The sequence below is a fragment of the Corythoichthys intestinalis genome, chromosome 6 (genome assembly GCF_030265065.1).
Source record: "Corythoichthys intestinalis isolate RoL2023-P3 chromosome 6, ASM3026506v1, whole genome shotgun sequence".
NCBI classification, from domain to species: domain Eukaryota; kingdom Metazoa; phylum Chordata; class Actinopteri; order Syngnathiformes; family Syngnathidae; genus Corythoichthys; species Corythoichthys intestinalis.
Window position 1 is genome coordinate 27,076,370 of NC_080400.1, and position 23,015 is coordinate 27,099,384.

General features: G+C 39.6%; 1 protein-coding gene across 1 annotated transcript; it reads right to left on the reverse strand.

Moving 5' to 3' along the window:
- Positions 1 to 4,225: 4,225 nt before the first annotated feature.
- igsf10 (immunoglobulin superfamily, member 10) lies at positions 4,226 to 21,403 on the reverse strand. Its single transcript, XM_057838823.1, has 10 exons — positions 21,216 to 21,403; positions 20,281 to 20,527; positions 15,042 to 15,171; positions 14,516 to 14,906; positions 13,394 to 14,155; positions 11,590 to 13,308; positions 10,287 to 11,501; positions 7,235 to 8,138; positions 6,550 to 6,916; positions 4,226 to 6,454 (listed from the first exon to the last, which is right to left on the reverse strand). The coding sequence occupies exons 2-10, from the start codon at positions 20,511 to 20,513 to the stop codon at positions 4,910 to 4,912; spliced, it is 7,266 nt and encodes a 2,421-aa protein (XP_057694806.1). The 5' UTR covers positions 20,514 to 20,527; positions 21,216 to 21,403; the 3' UTR covers positions 4,226 to 4,909.
- Between the last annotated feature and the right edge of the window lie 1,612 nt (positions 21,404 to 23,015).

The following is a 23,015-nucleotide window of genomic DNA, read 5'->3' on the forward strand; positions in this document are numbered from 1 at the left end:
CACCTTCTACAATCTAGATTGTCATTATTTTGCGATCACTGTTTTTTTCGTGATCGCAATTAAACGCATCACACAGGAGCGAGAGTGAACGGGAGCGCACGCTCTGCTTTTACGAGCAGGCGCTGTGTTGTGATTGAAATAAACCTTTATAAAACAACGGAAGCCTGACATCATTATTTGGGATGTTACAATCGCTGCTCAGTTGTGCTTTCCCCACTTGGAAAATAAAAAATAGAAGTATTGGGTGTGGCGCTGAGTATATTTCCTGTAAGCAGCAACCAGGACTGCTTGTGCATTAAAGTGGCAATCCTAGAAGTGGCAACAGTTTTGACAGGAAGAAATGTCAGGAAAAAAAACTGATTGCGCACCTCTTTGACTGGGGGTACCACGCAGGTCACTTTTCGGGGTTTAATTTTCCTTAATGAATTTTTATATACAGTACTCATGTTCGGTCGGCATTGAGTTGGGAGGGGCCAGCCCAGCAGCTGGCTGATCGGAGACAACTAGGGAGACGAACTCAGTAAAAAACGTTCATCTCCACCTCATCTGCGATGGGAGGACCCCAAAAGGGCACTGAATTTACTGCATATTATTGAGACGTAGTTTGAAGGTTCAAGAAAAATGTGTGGAAAAGAGCAGGAATGCCACGTCGTGACCGTCCGCCTCCATTGTTTACGATGCTGTCATGCCGCACTAAAAACAGTGACGACATGACGTCCCTTCCCAAGTATCCGAATGTTGTACAGTGACGGCAGTCCATATTAGGCGGCGCATAGGCTGCGGGTAACATTACCCGCCTACTTTATCCATCTAGCAACTAATCCGGTTAATAGGCGAACTAGTGTAGCCGACATGCTGTATAGTCCAACTAATTGCATGTTTAAGGCTATTATCCGTCCTAAAACAACAACAACAACAAAACTTGTGAGAATGTTTACATGGGGTCCCACAATTTTATGTGTTGTATGTTTGCTTTAACACTGAGCTTTTTTATTATTTATTTCACCAGGTGAGTACAATATGAACATGATCTCATCTGCAATTCTGACTCAGTGATCAAGCACACTTCGACAAAGGACAGTTAAGAGCCAGGAATCGTAGCCCTGACCCTTAGGTCACTGGACAACCTGCTTTACCACATGTTCCACTCTTGCTCCAACTAAATTGAGGCAGCAGATTCTGTGGTGAAATACAACTCGAACATTCATAATTAGGTGAGCTAGCTAATTTAAAAGCTTGAACCTTTTGTTACGCAATTATCAAGAGATTCTTGAATGTCTTTAGTATAGTCATGTGTTGTGTATGCAGTGTGTAACATTTAAGTTTACAGTAGTGCACTCAAAACCACATCTGATGTCAATCACAATGGAAATTCCCCCACTGAATTACTTCCAATATCCTCAGGCTAAATAAATAACACATAACACAGTCAGTTAAAATCAACAAAGAATTGAGCTATCAATGTGACCAAAATATTACAAAAAGCTCTCACTGAGATGCAGTGCAATTTGACAGCATCATAATTAATATTGGAAATTGTATCGATATCGCAACCTTTTTTACACTGACCTCCAAATAACAATAGGCATGCCAGTTCACGTCAGTTTGTCAAGAAACTATACACGTTTTCAGCAAAAATCCGAGTGACTCAATGTAAAGAAATGAGCGCAAACAAAAACAGCCTGCCTGAACAATAAATGGCCTTTGGATGTTTGTGATGACCACGGCATGACATGGCTTCCCTGAAGTCGATGTGCAAAGCTCTTACTTGTGGCTAAAAGGGCGAAGTGAGGATTGTACAACTGTGGTGTGAAATTATATCGCCGGCGGAGAAAGACAAGTACGCACACTCTACTCCACTGTATGTTTCTCAGTGCATCAGCAAATGTGTGACAAATGTTTTGAAAAGGATTTTCCACTTATACGCCTGGCTGGCTTGACATGTGGCAACCGATCTGTCGCGGCATCTTAGGGAGTTTGTTGCCAAGTTCAGCATCAAAACTGAAGAACGGAAAATTCCTGTCTTGAGATTTCCATGTTTGGGCTCCTTAGGAACCGGTTTAAGAATGGAATTCCAGATCGTAAACTAAAAATGTCATACATTTTCTATATTAGTTGTGGTAATCAAGGCGTCTTGTCAACCACACACACACACACAAGCACACTTCATTTCAGGTTTTCAGTGCAGGCCTGGAGACAGTTAAACATTTGCTAATGACATTGTGAGCAACAAGTCACTCGTGTCTGTTTTCCACAGAGTTCAAGGTGGCCAAGGAACACCTTCCTACTCACCTCATTCGAAACAAAAACACTGCATGTTTATTCGACCTGAAGCTAGTGTAACTTTGTATTCACTGTTTCACTTCAGCAGCTGCGGTTCCACCGCCAGACAAAACACACGCTTCCTTTCAGAAGCCACATATTAACCATCTTTCAAATAATACTATTTCTCTCCAAACCCTGAATTGGAAGGATAAAAATTCTACAAAAAGTCTACATTTTAAAAGCATTATTATTGTGAAACATAGTAGAAAAATGTTATTTTTGCAAAACCTAAAAAAAAAAAAAAAAAGCCTTATTCACACCGGACATATGGTGTTAATGATTAGCTGTTTCTGGAGAAAAAACACAATGTGGGTCTTTTAAATTGTGCTGCCATGAAAAAGCATTTAGTGAGTAGTCCACATTCCGACATTTATGGAATTCACTCAATAATCACCCACCAATCATCATCATCATCACCACCAAATTCACTCTTTGGCGTACCAAAAACAAATTAACAATCCTAATAAATAAGTGGACCCTCAAAACAAACAAAATCATAGATGCAAAATACTGAAAGTCAGTTACTGATTATTCATTCACAAGTATAATTAACTATTTCCTAGGGGTGTAACGGTACACAAAAATCTCTGTTCGGTACGTACCTCGGTTTTGAGGTCACAGTTCGTTTCATTTTCGGTACAGTAAGAAAACAAAATGCAAAATATAAATGTGCTAGTTGCTTATTACACACCTTTGTGCTTTCAACAATAGGAACATTAGACTATACAAAGCTAGAATTCTGCTCAAAAAGTAGCGGGTATTTAAAGATAATCCAACAACAATTTGCCTTTGAGACCCCGCATATTGGTCAGCTTTCTTTCTGAAAGAAAGAAGAAAAAAGAAGTCCTGTGCTAAAGAGAAACGCAATCCCAATGACAAAGATTTTAACGTGTATTTTACAAATGAAATGCCTCAATGAATCTTTTTTTTTTCTTATGAACAGTTTTCAAAAGCTTTATTGGAGGATTTTCTCAAGTTAAAGCGCCACACAGAAATAAATAAATTTATTTGTGTTAGCAGGATCTGTGTATTATTATTATTTAATTACAGGTGTTTTAGATCATTTCAATTTATTTTATTTAAATGGGCTACTATTTATTTTATTATGTGTTTATATTTTACAAATGTGATGTAGTATTCATTTATATTGTATATCTTATGTTGTATAATTTTAGTTCCTATGTGAATATTAGTTCCTACTTGTTCTGTTGTGGCAGGAGGGTTTTGTATAGGGTTTTGTATTTAACACAGGGCCGTGTTGGTTCTTATTATAACAGAGAAGACAGCAGTTAATCAACAAAGACTGTGCCCTGATGTACCACTCAAGAGATCTGATGGACTCAAAAAGTGGGTTACGATTGCATATTAGTTTGAAAATCGACCGGATGCACCGTATTTTTACACGAGGGACTTCCGGTCTGCCCGATCCGAGCTACCGGTAGTAGTATTGACGCAGGAGGTCTCGCGTCAAAATAATAAACTCTGCCCTTCTTTTTGCGTGTGTCGTGTTGAGCCGCTTCTGGGATGCGTCTAACATGCGGCCGCACTGCGACTGGTGTGCATTGGCTGATTGATTTTAACGCACGCGTTTCACTGCCTTCTCGCGGCGGCCACGTTGTCGCGCCGTTGACGTTTCTGGGTTATACTGTCGTGCTGTGTTAGTCCTCATTATAGTAGAGAAGACGGAGTAAATATAATATACACAAAGAAACTGTAACCCGATCGACTCACTGCCTCGAAAAGTAAGGATTACATTACGTCAGAAACTCGTTCAGTACGCCTCCATTCCGAACCAAGCACCACGTACTGAAACGGTTCAATACAAATACATGTACCGTTACACCCTTACTATTTCCACATTAGCGTACAGTATTAAAAGTAAAATCTTGAAAAACCATGACATGTTAAAGGTTTATTTTCTCCCATACATTAGTAGGTATGACACAAAGATATACTGTATTCTTAATGATAAGCATAATGTATAACATTACTGTAAGGTTTTGTGTACAACACAATCAATCACAAGTTATTAAAAAGGTTTTATCTGCACAATTAGAAGAAATAATTGCATCAGTTTAAAAGCGGAATTATGGAATAGTGTATTACAGCATGTTTAATGTCATCATATGCTGTCTGCATCCAGTGTAAAACAATCTTTATAACTATATTTTTATAAAAATCCACCCATTATATTAATAATAACAATTTGATCTCACAAGATTTGTACAACATCTTCTAAATTTGCTGCTAATGTTAAAACTACGAACAAATTGTATGTGCTCTAATTGTAGCCATATGTGTGGCTACCCTCATAGGAATCACTTTGAATGTGAATGTATGAATGATTTCTGTTCCTTAAAAATCTCCCCAAGAATGAGTGCCAGCCATATGATTTTCAGCTGCAAGTTAAAATAACAATTACATGTCCTCCCAGAAGTGTTTTTGTTTCAGTTATGTTTGATTTCATCAATTTATAATTTGTAATTATGTACTGTACATGCTGTAATCCTATTAACTTCACAAACAAGAGGGCCTCTTACCCTGCTGATTCAAATGTCTCTAACGTTTGTTTCCTTTTTTATTTTTACAGTACACGCACATATACAGCCTTAAAGTCTGAACCCAGATAGTTCTTGGCCACACACTTGTACGTGCCAGAGTCGAAGGCTGAGAGCTTCTGGACGATAAGCGTGCCTTGTGGATGAAGTACTTCCCCTCCCAACAGTCTCCCTTGCTGTGGCATCGACATAATGGAATGATCAGGCAGCTCCCAGGTGATCTCTGGCTTAGGTATACCAGTGGCAGCGCAGTTCAGCCTAATAGGTGTCCCCGCCATTAAACTCAAGGTAGGGGGTGGCATTGTGGTGATACGTGGAGGGTAGGCAATAATAACAACAGGGACTGTTAGTACAGCCTCTCCCGCATCATTACGAGCTCTACAGATATAATTCCCTCGGTCATGGAGAGTGGTTTCATGCACAACTAGAGTACCATTTTCTAGCAAAGTGTAGCGTCCGAGGACTTGAGGCATGTTGAGAGTGTGGCCCACAGGAAGAGTCCAGTAAATCCTGGGTTTTGGACTTCCTTCAGAAAGACAGTGAAGGAAAAGAGGATTCCCGAACATAGTGCGTATAATGCCTCTTGGCCTTGTAAGGATGTAAGGCTTCTGCCCCACATCCAAAATGATAAGCTTTTCAATGTAGCCCATTATGTTCTTCGCACCACAGCGGTATTTCCCAGCATCCTCAACACGAGAGTTATAGATGACCAAAGTCCCATCGTTATCTCCATGTATGTGGGCGTTATACCCACTTGTAAGCCGTGTTCCGTTTGGCAAGATCCAGGAAATATGTGGCTTTGGGTGTCCATCAGCAGAGCAGTTGAGAACATTGGTTTTCCCTAATGGAGAGACAATCCGTTCATTGAAAGGGTTTTTGAAAATGGGCCTTCGAAGCATATTTGTGACCTCGAGCTGTATCACTAATACAGACTCTCCTCCATCATTTGCTGCCATGCAAATGAACTCTCCCGTATCAGTAGGACGTACATTACGAATTTCCAAGGTTCCATTATGATGGACATTAATCCTACCTCCGAAGTATGGTGCCCTCAGAAAGATATTATCTGGCATTATCCAGGTGATGGTTGGAGTTGGATTGCCTTCAGCTTTACAGTCCATTAGTTTCCTGGAATATTTTGTAGAAAAATCTTTCAATACAGTCCTATTCTGATGATAGCCATTAATAACAGGTGGGTTACGACCAATTTCAAGTTTGTAAACCCTTCTGTTTTCACCACCTGGATTGCGAGCCATGCAAACATATTCTCCACTATCGATCGACTTTGCATTCCTTATATCCAAAGAGCCATTTACATGTAACAAGTAGCGTTCATTCGATGCTGCTATGACGTCATTGGTGGGTAACATCCACAGGATCCTGGGTTTGGGTTCACCAACTGCTTCACAGTCAAAGCGGATGTTATCTCCAGGTTTCAATCTGGCAAAGGTCTCACTGTCTTGACGTATAATGGGAGCAGCAGTCACCACTGTGATATGAACATGCATTTCATCTTTCCCCACTTGGTTTTCAGCAAAACAAGTGTAGTCTCCTTCCTCTGACATGCCAACCTAAACGAAAATGCAAGAAATAAGCTGTTAGGACTATTTAAACTAACAAAAAAAAAAAAACATTTTAGAGTAACAATAGAGTGTAGTTCACTCACTTGATTCACATAAAGCGTTCCATTATCAAACAGAGTATAACGTCGTATTCTACTTCCTCCGCTAAAGGAATCAGCCTGCAGAACATCGTTAACAACAGTACCATCTGGTAGTCCCCAGGAGATCTCTGGCTTTGGAGTGCCTGAGGCTTTACAGTCAACCTTCAAGTCCTTACCATACAGAACCTTCTTCTTGCCATGGGGCTTGTGTTCTATCTTAGCCGGCTTCATTGACACCTTCACCCTCATGTGTCGAATATCAACACCATTTATGTTTTTTGCCATACAGTGATAGTCCCCAGCATCTTCGTCAATTGCAGATTTGATTATTAGAGTGCCATTTTCCAGGACTTTGATTCTGCTGCTCATGCTAAGAAATGGGATGAAAATAAAAGGACAAAAAAAGTGGTAAATGGCGAGTACTTATATAGCGCTTTATCTACAAAAACATTTTTTGGGTAAATAAATTATGTAAAATCCCACCCCAGTCCCATTAATGACCAGTGTTTCATATTTTGATTAATATACAGTATGTTACAAGTTATTTTCTGTTGTAATTTTATTGCACTGAAAAGCATATGAAAGCAGATTGTCCATTTGACTGAGAGTAAATCTGTTTTACACAATTAACCGGGTTTGTTGTAAATATAATTCTGTACTGACTGACTGACTGGTGATGGGATCTTACCTATGCCATTGGTCTACCAGTGCTTTAGATGGTAACCTCCACATAATGCTGGGTTTAGGCTTCCCAGTTGCTGTGCAGTTCAGTTTGAGCTGATCCTCAAAATGCAAGTCAGTTAAATGATGGGATGTTGACACTATTTTAGGTGCAGATTCTTGTCTTTCGACAGTCAGAGTCACCACCCTTCGTTCCGAACCTGTAGAGCTGGTTGCAATACATTCATATTTGCCATTGTCAACTAAAGCCACTTCCTGAATTCGGAGAGTTCCGTTATCATAAACAGATATCCTGTTGTCCCAGGCAAATGTATTTGAATCCACGACCAAACCATCGTGCAGCACCCAGTGAATTCTAGGCTGAGGACTACCTTGACCTGTGCAGGGCAGCCATAAGTTTTGGTTTAAAACTGCCTTCATCTGCTCCCGTTTCCCCTCCAAGATACCTGGTGGAGCAGCAACTACATGCAGGCGAACTGTAGCAGTATCAGCTCCAGCTGGATTACTAGCAATGCACTTGTAATGGCCTCTGTCAAAAACAGACACTGGGCTAATAACCAGAGTCCCACCAGAAGTCACTGACACCCTTTCATTATGTGTGCTTTGTCCTCTTACTTGAGTCCGGTTTGCCAGAATCCAAGATATTGTAGGTGCGGGCCGGCCATCTGCCTTACATTTGATCTCCACAGTATTTCCTGCATGAGACTTGACTTCTCTCATTTTTGGCTCTAAAATACGTGAGGGGTAAGCTACCACAGAGAGGGTGACTATAAGTTTGTCTGTCCCATGATCATTCTCAGCAATACAGATATATTGGCCACGGTCCTTTATGTTGGCCTTCTGTATTAACAATGTGCCATTGCTTAACAACTCAAACTTGCTCATTCTTCCATTGATGGCAACTGTGTCTCCTGGATGAGGTAGAAAATAGACACAGAAACATTCATCTTAAAAAAATGCAAATAGATTAACATACAGTAAAAGGATGAGACACAGAAATATTCATCTTCAAAAAATGCAAATAGATTAACATACAGTAAAAGGATGAGACACAGAAACATTCATCTTCAAAAAATGCAAATAGATTAACATACAGTAAAAGGATGATAGAAAGTTTTTCTATTTTGGATTAGTTTATCAACTTAAATAGTTTGCTAACTATTGTCTTGCAACTTAGATTTTTGATGATGCCAATATTCTGAGAATGCCTCAGTGACAATTAATCGATAACATGTTACACAATGAATGCATACAGTGGGGCAAATAAGTATTTAGTCAACCACTAATTGTGCAAGTTCTCCCTCTTGAAAATATTAGAGAGGCCTGTAATTGTCAACATGGGTAAACCTCAACCATGTGAGACAGAATGTGAAAAAAAAAAAAACAGAAAATCACATTTTTTGATTTTTAAAGAATTTATTTGCAAATCATGGTGGAAAATAGGTATTTGGTCAATACCAAAAGTTCATCTCAATACTTTGTTATGTACCCTTTGTTGGCAATGACGGAAGCCAAACGTTTTCTGTAACTCTTCACAAGCTTTTCACACACTGTTGCTGGTATTTTGGCCCATTCTTCCATGCAGATCTCCTCTAGAGCAGTGATGTTTTGGGGCTGTCGTTGGGCAACACGGACTTTCAACTCCCTCCATAGATTTTCTATGGGGTAGAGATCTGGAGACTGGTTAGGCTACTCCAGGACCTTGAAATGCTTCTTACGAAAGCCACTCCATTGTCATGCTGAAAGACCTAGCCACGTCTCATCTTCAATGCCCTTGCTGATGGAAGGAGGTTTTCACTCAAAATCTCTCGATACATGGCCCCATTCATTCTTTCCTTTACACAGATCAGTTTTCCTGGTCCCTTTGCAGAAAAACAGCCCCAAAGCATGATGTTTCCACCCCAATGCTTCACAGCGGGTATGGTGTTCTTCGGATGCAACCCAGTATTCTTTCTCCTCCAAACACGAGAACCGGTGTTTCTACCAAAAAGTTCTATTTTGGTTTCATCTGACCATAACACATTCTCCCAGTCCTCTTCTGGATCATCCAAATGCTCTCTAGCTAACCGCAGACGGGCCTGGACGTTTACTTTCTTCAGCAGGGGAACACGTCTGGCAGTGCAGGATCTGAGTCCCTGGCGGCGCATTGTGTTACTGATAGTAGCCTTTGTTGCTGTGGTCCCAGCTCTCTGTAGGTCATTCACTAGGTCCCCCCGAGTGGTTCTGGGATTTTTTGCTCACCGTTCTTGTTATCATTTTGACGCCACGGGGTGAGATCTTGCATGGAGCCCCAGATCGAGGGAGATTATCAGTGGTCTTGTATGTCTTCCATTTTCTAATAATTGCTCCCACAGTTGATTTCTTTGGTGTTGGTGTTATACTTATATAGCGCTTTTTCACCTTTCAAGGCGCTCAAAGCGCTTTACACTATCTCGCCATCTACTTACTGGTGACGCAGCACCAGGAGCAATGTGGGGTTCAGTATCTTGCTCAAGGACACTTAGACGAGTTCATCAGGGCGGAGAATCGAACCCACAACCTCTGGTTCCGGGGACAAGTACTCTACCACTGAGCCACGCCACCCCTTTACACCAATCGTTTTACCTATTGCAGATTCAGTCTTCCCAGCCTGGTGAAGGTCTACAATTTTGTCTCTGGTGTCCTTCGACAGCTCTTTGGTCTTGGCCATAGTGGAGTTTGGGGGGGTGACTGACTGAGGTTGTGGACAGGTGTCTTTTATACTGATAATGAGTTAAAAAGGGTGCCATTAATACAGATAATGAGTGGAGCCTCGTTAGACCTCGTGAGAAGACCTCTTTGACTGCCAGAAATCTTGCTTTTTTGTTGATGACCAAATACTTATTTTCCACTCTAATTTGGAAATAAATTCTTTAAAAATCAAACAATGTCATTTTCTGTTTTTCTCCACATTCTGTCTCTCATGGTTGAGGTTTACCCATGTTGACAATTACATGCCTCTCTAATCTTTTCAAGTCGGAGAACTTGCACAATTGGTGGTTGACTAAATACTTATTTGCCCCACTGTATCTGTATATTACCTGTGCTTGAAGAGAAGCGTTTCCAAGATATCACTGGCAGTGGGTCTCCAACAGCCTCACATGGTAGTAGAGCATTTGAGTTGGTCAAAACTGTAAAGCTAGCTGCATTGCCACCAAGTATTTTGGGTTTTCTTGTCGTGAGCATAGTCGTTGGTTGAGAACTAGAAACATTGGGACTGGCTGTGATAAGGATACCTTTTACACTGTTTCTGTTATGTGCGGAAATGTAGTCTTGTTCTCCTATGAGTGTGTTTAGTGTATTAAAAGAAATGGTGTTCTCTGTACTCTCTTTGGTGCCACTTTGCGCTGTAGGTTTTGGTCTCCTTGTTGCTGCTATGTGAGCATTATACCTCTGTGTTGGGGGTGTGATATTGTTGACTCTGTTTTGAGCAGCTGTGTAAGATCTCTCGGATGTAGAAATTCTATTTGATTGAATAAATGGTGTTCTCGTTGTATAAGAAATGTCCCAATCGAGTTCCTTGTATACATATGCCTGCTGCTCTGATGTCCCTGTGGTTCTGTCAATTTCTCTTGATGGTGTATAGATTGGAGATTTGGAGACACTTTTCTGCGGGATTAAAGTTGTCTGGATTGTGGTTTCCATAATTGTTTTCTTGTTGTCAAAAATCTTAGTTGAGCTTATTGGAGACAATTGTGTAGTGTTATATTTCTTTGAGGGTCTGTGTCCCATAGATGGCCTCCTTCTTCGTCCTTGGCGCCCCCTCTTTCTACCATATATTTTTTTAGGAAAATCATCTATAAGCCCACCAGACCCATATGCTAGTGCTGTCTCAGGATTTTCCTCTTGGAATGGTTTGACTGTAGGCGGGGAGGCAAGAGTTTGTGATTGTAGTGGTGTTTCAGTAGTGGTCAAGGACTTTGAATAATACGTTGGGGTCATTGTAGTTAGAGCCTGAGCAGTAGGCTTCTGATATGAAGGCTCAAAATCTGCAGAAAACGAATCTCCATAGTCGTCATCAAACAAAGTGACTTTTGTTTCTGTTTTCCTGGTTGGGGAAAGAGCCTCCGATTCTTTTGGTACGTGTGATGTTAAAGTGGGTAGAGTGGAAGGAAATGTGGTTAATATTTCAGTTGAAGCCTGAGAAGTAGTTAATGTTTTAGGGGTGGTTGGCTTTCTTTGCCTTCCCTGTATCTTTTTGTTTGTGGTTTTGTCTCTTGCTCCAAATTGTGTAGTGGGTGTGAATAGTTCCATATCTGTGGTTACAAAACCAACAAGAATATATTGTTTATTAGGTCAGGGCATTCAAATCAATAAATAAATATGAAAGAAAAAAAAGATTACCTGTTGTCATTTCAATTCTGTATGGTACTGTAGTATTCCGCTCGGAAGGCTGCATTAGTTTATTGATAATGGATTGTATGTCAGTAATCCTCTTGGGTTTAATGATTCTTCTGCGACCGTGGAAAATTCTTTTACGCCCCCCTCCTCTGCTTTTCTTGTGTGGTATTATATGAATATGCTGCTTGGAGATGATAGTGGAGCCTAAAGGTGGGGATTTTATGGTTTGGGTGGTATGGAAGGTGATTTGATCTTCCCGTCTCTCTGTGGTGGTGACAGCAGTAATGGTTGATTGGCTGTCTGGATCAGAGTGGACGAAAACCTCTATGGGGTCTGTACTATCCCTCATTGGAGAAAACTTAGGATCAGTGGTGAATGAAAACACCTCAGTGGATGTCTCTGGTTCTGAAGGATACTCTCCAGAGAACTGGGGCTGAGTTCCTAGAGAAGAATCTGTCACAGTTTCGGACATTTTAATACTTTTGAGGGAATGAAGCTCTGTAGTTTTGTCAAAACGAAGGGTGGCTGTATTGTGTGACATCAGGTCATACGTTGTGACACCCTCCTTCTCGCTCTCAACTGGACTGTGTGTATATATAAATTTATGGACTGGCGTATAATCTGTTGATAAATTTTCTCTTTCGTTAGGCACAGTAACACCGCTGTTGTAACTGATTGTTATTTCAGACTCTCTGTTTTCCATCCCAAATACACTACCTTCTTGAGGTTTATATATTGTTGGCAAAACTGTAGAGAGTAAAATTAGATTGTCATCGTCTACATCACCAGAGCCAATTTCATTATCATTTGAAAAAACACTCTTAGACTCGCTTCCTGTCTTTCTCTTTTTTGAGTGTTCTCTTGCTCCATCTTGGGTTTTCTTCATCAATTCTGCAAATAATTTTGGATCAACTTTGTTAATTGTTTTATCAAACACCCTATTGCCAAATGTGCGTCTGTTGCTGATGGAATACCTCCCCTTTCCTCTTCGACCTCCTGAAATATCTTTGCCCGGTGATCTAAATCTGGGATGACGTCGATCTGAAATGATTTTTGCCTCCTTCGACGTTCTATCAAAGGGTTTGTAAGAAGGGATGCCACTCAAAGTGATCGTGTTGTCAGTTAAGGTTCGATCTACCTGATTCTCAATCGCCATACCTGATCCGCCATTATCAAAGTCAGCCACCACCTCAGAGCTTTCACTGAAAGCAACCTGAGAAACAAGGAGGTCAACTCCCAAGTAATTAGAAGCCAAACATCTATAAAAACCTCGGTCCCTGACAGTGAGGCCCTCAATAAAAAGGGTGCCATTCTCAAATACCCTCCATTTCCCTTGAGACCTTTCCAATATTGAGTCGTCTGGGAGTATCCACTGCACCGATGCCTTAGGACTTCCTGAGCTGCCACAGTCTAAAAGAATATGCTCCCTCTGTTTCAGGGATATGTGGAAACCATTGACATCAGCCTCCTCCACATTGGGGGACAAAACTGTCACACGAAAAGCCAGAATGTCAGCATCCAAATAGTTTGTGGCAATGCAGTGATAGAGGCCTGTGTCTGAGGCATCTGCACCCCGAAGCGTGAGCTCTCCATTTGCAGCAATTATGATCCGATTGTCCTCACTTGCATAAGGGGCTTGCACCTTAACTCCATCTGGTAAAATCCACTCCAACAAAGGCTTTGGCTCTCCTTGCACATGACAGCTCAACTTTATGACCCCACCTGCATTGAAAAGTTATGTATTGCACTCAGTTTAAACAAAATACAATGCAATAGATTTTTTTAATAAACCAAACCCAATGCCAACCTGTTATTACTGTGTGCTCAGTCTTGGTTTCATTGTCTTTCTTTATCATCGTCCAGGAATAGTGGTCTTTCCTCGGCATTGTTCTTTCCACCCGTAAATTGATGACAGACTGGTACTTGATATGTAGAGTAGAGAAAGTAGTTGTTGTACGGTCAAGCTGCAAACTAACCTCACCTTGCATCAGCCAAGCTGGAAGGGCTTTGATTTCGGCGACAATGTTTGTGTGTAGCCCATCTTCACCCACTGTCTTCTGACTATATCGGTACACCATTTCAGGACTTTTTGTCAACAAAAAGCCTCTCTCAAGTGTCATGGGCGACTCACTGTAGGCTGCCAGAATTTGCCAAATATTTTGGATATGTTCATTGCCAATGTTACATGCCAAATATGTAGTTATCTTAGTAGTAAGTGTAGTGATTTTGTCATCCCCAACATCCTCCATGCTTAACGAGAAGTTCTCGAATTTAGACGGCCTCTGGACAGTACACGACAGGCTGGCGTCATTGTGAAACTGATCTGTCAAGTTCATTCGTATGGAGCCAAGTGGGGCAATAAAGTCCTTTGGGAGAACTGGAGTGAAATCCCCTTCATCCAAGCTGATGTTTTTCTGCTTTAGATGGGGATGGATCCAAGGTTTTTCACAAGTAAAAGCCTCACCAGGAAGAAAGGAGAGGGGTCTCTTGTGGTAAAGGGTTGGATTTTCACAAACAGGGCACAGCTGACCTCGAGGATATCTCCTGTCACGCTTACATTTCAGTACTCCTGGAAACATTCAAATACAATTCTTAGACATCTATAGAGAACAACGTGTTTCACAAGGGCAAGTCAATTTAAATCTTGGTACTCTTTTCATTGCTAACATTAGAAAAAATGTTGCATAAATAAGTTTAAAATTCTGCAAAAGGGAATTGTGTTGGGGATATTCGGTTTCCTGATAAAGTACCAGAATGAGCCAAAAATGCATGAATAGCACTGGAATACTGAATAGTCAAAATAGATTAACCTGGAAAGGTTATAGTACATTTGGTTCATCTTGAAATTTCCCCCAAAAGCTGGATACCTCAAACATATTGCAAGTAGCATACGCTATTATTCCACCATGACTTGAATCATTCTACTAACCTGTGTGCATCTGCATCCATATTGGGAACCAATTCATATGACAATTACAAGCCCAACGGTTGCCATGGAGGAAGAGATTCTCAAGATGGCTGCACCCAGAAAAAATATCCGCAGGGAGGCTTGTAAGGAGGTTGTCAGACAAGTGGAGGGTCCTTACTGAGGATACCTTGAACACCTGGCTGTGTCTAAGAGTAATAAAAGTGTCTGGGTGGAGCTGTTGCAAGTGGTTACCTTCCAAATGAACCAACTGTAGATTGGTTAGGCCATAAAAAGCCTCTGGGCTAATGAAGTCAATGTAATTGTGGTCCATGTATAGTCGCTGCAGACTTTCCAGACCTTTGAATGTCTGTTTATTGAGTTCCTTGACTTTATTGTAGGACATCTTCAGGACCTTGGAGATCATACATTAAAAAGCAGGATTATTTATATGCACAGGCAAAGCTCTTGTTTTTTTTTTTTAAAAGGATAAATTTAACTAAAGTTCACACCGATTCTCAATTTGATTAATTATTGTGAAAATGCTAACCTGTAATGATTGTTGATCCTGAAATGCTCTATCCTCAATACTGTGTATAAGATTGCTGTGCAGCATTAGTATTTCTAGTTGATCCAGCCCTGAAAGAGCATTTACGCGCAAGACCGTTATACTGTTGTACCTGCAAATGGAAAAGTTATGTTCAAACAGTAGTTTCATATCATTGACTAAACTGAAGTGGAGAGGAAACAGAACATTGTCTTTTGTATATTAGCAGCCATTTTCGAAGCAAATGCAGAGTGTTCCTTGTGATCAATACATTTGAAACGCTTGATAAAATGACACAATGTCAACTGAACATTAATAACTGTTTTTATCTCTAACTCATCTCCTTGTCTGGTGCTGAAATATAAGATGCTGGTAATCCCGTTATAAGACCTATAGCGTCTCCCCAAGTGATCTGCACATTTTAATAGTAAGCTTGGAATGAGATTCAACACTCTCATATACAATATGTCCTATATGGAAACTTTTCTTCTCCATATAACAACCTTTAATGGAACACTAATGCCAAAAGCTTTGGCATTACTGCTGTCTTGGAGCCTTCATGGCACACTTTACTGTACTTATCAATACTGGACACTGTGCAGTATTTCCACTATATTATATACATAGATTTTTGTGTGTTAGCTTAGAAAACCACACAGAAAACATCTTTTTCACAAACTGTACGTAAAAACCATACAATGTATGGCATTTTCTTAATTTGTATATTATTCATGTTTTAACTATTCTTTTAAGCAAACAAATGCATATTATTACTTGATTATTTTTTATTTTGGTTATTTTGCGGTAACAATTTACACTAACATACATAGAAACTTGTGTTTTGTATGTTTGCTTGTTTGTCATATCTACAGTAGGTTGACAAAATGTCCTCTTTTGTCCGGACATATCCACTTTTTACACCCTGTCCATGGCATCCGGAGGTTGTTTTTAGAGCTAAAACGAATACTCGAGCAACTCGAGTAACTCGAGTTTAAAAACTGATCTGAGTAATTTTATTCACCTCGAGTAATCGTTTATTTTGACAGCTCTAAGCATCACGTTTTGCTCGGACTACTTTTAATGCTGGACAACGCGCTGATGTCACGTGCGTAGAGGAAGAAGCAAAAAAAAAAAAAAAAAAAAAAAAAAAAAAACTTACTGCAGCCGACAGCCGCTACAAACAACGCCGACGTTGCTAAATACTAGCCCGCACGATGCTACGTTGGTAGCAGGTAGCGTTTGATGAGTCTCATAGAGATCACATGTATGTTGAACTAGATGCGAAATGACAGACTCGGCCGCGTCTGGGCAGCGTTAGTAAACAGCCGCCATCTTAAAGCAGTAGAGCGCTAAGCGCTAATAAAGAGCGCTAAGCGCTAATAAATAAGATTAACGTTACTGTCACTAGCTCACGTAACGTTTGCCCTGCGGAGGGCTAGGTTTCTATTAATTATGACCACTGTCGATGCGTGCCTAACGTGTCTTACATACAGGCATTTACATAACATAGCATTGTGGAGTGATGAGGGTGTAAAATAAAAACTCAATAATGCTAACTATCAATTTTAGCTCAGTAGTCATTGCTGGATAAAACACCAAGTAGCACTGGTCCCTAATGTGCTCCAATACAGCCTGTATCATACATTTATTTTGAACACTGCAAAAACTCAAAATCCTATCAGGACTTACAGTTTAGATTAACTTAAAACTTAACTAGAACTTAAAAATGGCTTGACACAAATAGAAATTCAATTGAAACCCGTGGGAAAAAATCCTAACTTTTAAGTGATGTGTGTTATCAAGCGTAACGGCATTTTTAGGTGTACTGTATACATATATATATATATATATATATATATATATATATGTATATATATATATATATATATATATTTTTTTTTTTTTTTTTTAATAAGATCTAAAGGTTTTTGGAGTGAAAGCAGTGAATTAGTCTTTTTTTAATTCTAGTTACATCTGAGATGCAATTGTTGGCTGTTTTCAACAATATACATCGAAAATAAAGACATTGATTGACTGAAAATGGTTCAAGATTAGATGAAAAGTCTTTTTTTCTCATGTATATTTTATAATTGCTCTTCATCTAAAAATATATTTGTTTTATCCGATTACTCGATTAATCGATAGAATTTTCAGTCGATTACTCGATTACTAAAATATTCTATAGCTGCAGCCCTAGTTGTTTTTATTTAAATTCATGAATATGTCCGGTTTTCATTGTTTTTCACAGGACCAATTAGCGTGTGTTGAATTGACTGATGCTTTGCGCAGAATACTACGGTACTGTGCTGCCTGTGATGTGTTCCCAGAGAGCCTGCCCAGTTGTTAAAACTTATATTAAGATCAATCAGTATACAGTGGTACCTCGACACACAATCTTTTCGACATCCGACGTAAAATTTGACTTGCCATTTGTTTCTACATCCGACGACATGCTGGAAATACGACGATATGACAGCACCACAGACGGACGCACGGCGGATTTTCTTGTGAGAGAAATCAACACAGGTTTCAAAAAGGTTGGTACAGGTGGTGAAACAAGGAAAAAAAGTGACGGTTACCATTCAAATGAAGATGCAAATAATAGAAAAATATAAGTGTGGGGTGCACATCTGTGAATGCTCAACAATACAGCTGTAGAATATCTACGATCACCACGGTCCTCCTCCGAGCACCGTTCGCCAGTATTTATAATTTAAGGTAATATCGCCAAAGAAATCACCAGCTTCGTCAGGTTTTTATCATTTATTTCAGAACAAAATGCCTACTGCCCACCACAGTTGACGGTGTTCTCAACAAAACATTAAAGGTGAAAGTAAAATCTCAAACCACACCGCTCCCTCTCTCTGTCACGTCAGCCACGCGGTGCGATCAAGTACAGCAAAAACGTTCACAACATGACAACCCGATTCGTTACATTATTGCAGGAATTATAAATAAAAATCGGATATATAATAATACTCATAAGTTATTTGTTTTTCTATGCGTAATTTCCATTTGTAATATTACCAGCAATATTTTATCAGGGATTTAGTGTAGGTTTTTGGGCTGTGCAACAAATTAATGGAATTATAATGTATTGTTGTGGGAAAATCCTGCTCGACATACGACCATTTTGACTTACAAACAAGGTCCTGGAACAAATTAACTTCGTATGTAGCGGTACCACTGTATAATCAAATGCTCGTGTACCCAAAAGAGTAATTACCGTAATTTCCCGAATATAACGCGCACTTATTTCCCCAAAATTTACTCGTAAAATCATGGGTGCGCGTTATTCACGGGTACAGGGACGGAGACAGAAAAAATTCATCATGATTCATGTTCCATTGTAAGCATGGACCAGCACAATATTACCTAATCCGAACGACAGTGATATAATAATCAAGTTTCATGTGGTAAATAATTGTTTTCATGATATTTTTCACATCTAATAAAATTAAAATGTTTTTTGTACTATTCGTTTATTATTTACCGGTACATTTATCTAACCTTTGCGTTGCAACATGCCGCCACACGGCGATGTTGTCTTGAAGAGAACGTATACGGCGATCCGTTTCGTATAAATGTTGACCGTGTGGCGAGCTAGGATAGGAGTCTGAGGAAGAGTGTCGAACCACTGAGCCAAGCCGCGTTGTTTTATTTACATTGAAACTCACAAAGTAACAACGTACGTCTTGCACGCAAATCGCGGGACATTTTTTTACTTCCGGCTGTTCCCTTTACTAAACTCTTTCCAGGGAACTACACAACTTGCCAACATTAGTTCCGCTGGTGAATTCTGTTAAAACTCGCTACAACTCCTTACTTTGTGAAAATTATTATCTTATACTGTGAGCAATTTTACCACAGAAAATTAATATTCTCTTTTTTTAAAAAATTATATGACAAAAAGATTTAAAAAATGCTGCAACCGCATACTTTATAAAAGTTTGAGACACGAGACTCATATTTATTGGTGCTAAAATTAGGGTGCGCTTTATACACGGGTACAAGAATTTTCCCTAGATTTTACAGGTAAAGTTGGGGTGCGCGTTATACACGGGTGCGCCTTACATTTGGGAAATTATGGTAAGTCGAAAATGTATTCTACTTTGGATCCCAATTTGCCCATGTGTGCGCAGTCGCAGATTGGCCTTTATCATGGCGTCATTCCCAAACAAACCTTCGTCACGTCGGGAGCTCACAGGCTATCACTATGTACACTTGCTAAATTTACCTTTCGACAACTGTTAACTTCTGTTGGAGCTTTGAACTGTCGTGATCTGCAAAATCACGTTTGGTGTCGCCTAATTGCGCAGCCGATGATTGTAAACTTTTGTAGCAATGTTTTTTGCCTCGGCTACAGGTGCCCCGCTAGGCATTATGGAAAATGTAGTTTTAAACTGCTGTGTTTGGGAGCATTGCGGTTATTGTTCGCATGCAATCTAGAACATTGAATGAGGATAATAAATGAGTGGGAATAACAATTTGTCAACAAAGATTTTATTGATAGTAATTTATAAAAATGTTGAGTTAATTAGTCACATAGCTTACTTCATGTGTGTATTTACTGGACTACACTTCCATGGGTCTGCATTATATTCATAAAATATTTTTCTATTAGTTTTTGAACAACTACTGTGCAGTGATGACTATGCTGACTGATTATATATATATACTGTATATAAAAAAAACAGTGTAAATAAAACTAAATTTTCCTATCCAGACAGAGGAGGCATATTTTTATATATATTAAAGTGATAAGCCATCGTTGAGTGAACTTCAAGTAAAATTTAAGTATCTCGAGGCCGAGCAGAGCATCCTCTCTTTTGGAAATCAAAACATAGTCACCCTAGTTATACCTGCAAAATTGGGTTGGTAGCTTATGAAACGGTTTTCCATGAAGGTAGCTCATTAGCTAATGAACAGACGAGGTACAGATGAGTACACCTCCTCCCCACTCTTTAAAGAAGAAAATGATAAGGCAAAGGTCTGTTTTACAAAAAGCAGTTAATTAAAGGGTAACCCACGAGTTAAATGGGCCATTTAAACCTCAACTTTTTCAAAAGAATCTTGATGTAACGACGTCAACCAATTAAAAATGCAGTCGAAACCTCGGTAGGCCCACATGCATCTTTAGGTTGAAATAATTATCAGGCACAGATATACAACAATATTGACTTCCACGTTTCAAAACATTTAGTGGATATAATGACCGCACCGATTCCGTCTGCAAGCTCACCCGAGGTTAATTCTTTCCACAGCTGGTTGAATCTGGGCAGGCACCGCGTTCAGGTATCGAAAGGTGCAGTGCACTTCGGCCGGCACGGAGCACACACACGATGTGGGACAGTCACCCAGAACCGGCGACACAACGGCCAAGAAGAGCATCACTGCCCCCAAGGACAACAAACACCTCCGTAGGTAAAACCCACTGTAGGCGGTCATTGTGCACGGAAAACTCATTTGGCTCATAAATCACAACCCACCTAGAGACAGGAAAAAATACAGAATGCTAAGAAGACTAATTCTTCCCAAATAGCAGCAAATTTGATGCAATAAAACTTATAAGTGCAAGTTAACCTATATTGATGTAGATACTTTGAAGTCAAGCAGTGGCATCATATGATGTAAAGTGTACATAAATAGGAGCTACAGAGGCTTAAAATTTAACCTCAGTGTACATGACATTAGTAAATGGTAATATGCACAAAATATGTACTCCATACTTCATTTGGGACAACAAATTCATTACATACTACTAGAGAACGAAACAAGGGTAAATTAATTAAAACTGAAAAATGAACCAAATGTCTATCAAATAAGACATACAGTTGCCATCACACTTATTCAATTAAAAAAAATGTACATGTATAAAATGTGAAAAACATCTAGTCAAATTTGCAAAACATCTTAGCTACTAACAGCCACTTCTAGGTCATGTTTTGTTTTGATTAAGTTGTATTATGTATGGTGGTTGAATAGGATTCAGCAATATGTAAAGTGGAATAATGTGCAATGTTTAAAAAAAAAAAAAAAAAAGGTCAGTTTAGTAAAAAAAATTTAAAAAATAAAGTTCAGCCCCATAATATATTTTTCTTCAGTTATTCTATTTATGTACATGAAAAAATTAAGTTGATAGCAATGCATTTAATAATCATGTTATCTTACTCTCACCTGTAAAAACAATAAAGTTGCCGGTGTTTAAACCAAAATAGAGATCCAGTAGAAGAAACGGGTCCGCTTCTAGTAAGCTCCCAGAAAGAATCCCCAGATAGGCCAGCTATGTGTGGAGAGCATGTCTGAGGAGCGCCTTAGGCTGGGAGCTTCTTTTGGTTTCTCCACTCACCCCCTCCTCTCTGCAACCTGCCTGAATGTAATCCTGAAGTAGCTGTGAAATATAAGGCCTGCTGGAAAAAGCACACATCTGTTGGGAGTGATATACCTTGCCAAAAGTGTGTTGCGACTCATCGCTTCCAACATAATAGTACTAAATTTCATTGATGTGGCTATATTTCAGGGGAACACTCAGAAGAAAAGCAAATCTTTAAAATGACTTAACTTTCTCTTTAATAGCACAGACATGCTCCCTCTATCATCTTACTAGAAACATACCACAGGATAATGAAAAACAGCCATCTGAAAAATGTGCTGTTATTTTTTTCCGGTTTTGTTGTTTCAACAAAAACAAAAAGCTGATACATTTTTTAAAAAATCATGTTTTGACATACCGGTTGAAACATCTGTTTCACAGTCAAGAGGTACCTTTCCGGTATATGTGCACTATCCCCTCGGGGTGCACAATCCACTCGGGGGGGCGTGCGGTTGACAGTGACGTTTGGTTATATTCGTCCTATGATTGGCCAAAGAGTTGAAATGCACGCCCAGAGCTGTGGTCTCCTGTAAAATGCCTGTTTAAAAGTGTGACAGTTGTTCTTGAAAGTCGTAGTAATGCGTTGCCTAAAAGTGCCAGTTTAAAAGTGCATATAGAAAGCAATTGATGATATCACACACAGAGATGATTATTAACAATTAAATGGGAAAGTTAAAAAAAAGAGCAAACGTGTGCGCACACCGGACACTCAGACATTAAATATCAGGGCCCATCACTGTCAATCTCTAAAACTAGTTTTTTTGAAAAACAGTTTTATTCCCTGGCTTTTAACCCTGCGTCAGACTCTTTTAATGTTTTAAAGTTTATTTTATTTATTTATTTTGCTTGCTTGTTTTTGACATCAGCACTGATGTTGTATGTTCCTTTCTTTAATAAATGAAAATTTTCTTCATATAAATCGTCCATTATTGACACAACAGAAAAACCAACCCGAACACTTTTGCTTCATTTGAGGAAGGTGGGAAGTCGCACTTATCCTACTCGCACGGTCCCAGTTGCGACCTCAAAGCGTTCCAAGCAAATGTAAACAACAGATATGGTTGATAGCGACAATTACCTTATTTTTCGGACTATAAGTCGCGTTTTTTTTCATATTTTGGCTGGGGGTGCGACTTATACTCAGGAGCGACTTATGTGTGAAATTTTTAACACATTATGATATCATTTCACATGTTATTTTGGTGTTTTGGAGTGACACTGATGGTTTGGTAAACTTGTTAGCATGTTCTTTATGCTATAGTTATCTGAATAAATCTTAATAGCTATGGCCACGTTCGCGTTATGCCTTTGGCAATGTGTGTTCAATTGTATTATTGACCTTTTTATATTGAAATGCATGCTTTTAGTTTGTGGCGCTTTCACGCTCACGTGGGGGCGCACTCGCGCTTGTTTACGTGAAGTAGAGCGCTCACACGCCAGAAGAAGACGGACAGCCACGTGGCTGTGACTGAGTGGGCGAGTTAGCGAGAGAGAAACACCACTGCGAACCTACGTTCATTGTTTATGCTTTTAAAATATCTCTACAGAGGCAACGCCTGTGTGTATCATCTTTTCTGTTGTTGTGTGTTTTCCACCTGCGATCG

Bases quoted from the DNA above. Each gene is read 5' to 3' on its own strand.
- igsf10 (XM_057838823.1), bottom strand. From the start codon at position 20,513: ATGAGCCAAATGAGTTTTCCGTGCACAATGACCGCCTACAGTGGGTTT. The intron at 15,172-20,280 runs GTGAGCTTGCAG...TTCCATTTGCAG, and splicing joins GTGGAAAGAATTAACCTCGG to GTACAACAGTATAACGGTCT. The intron at 11,502-11,589 runs GTAATCTTTTTT...TTGTAACCACAG, and splicing joins CAGAATTGAAATGACAACAG to ATATGGAACTATTCACACCC.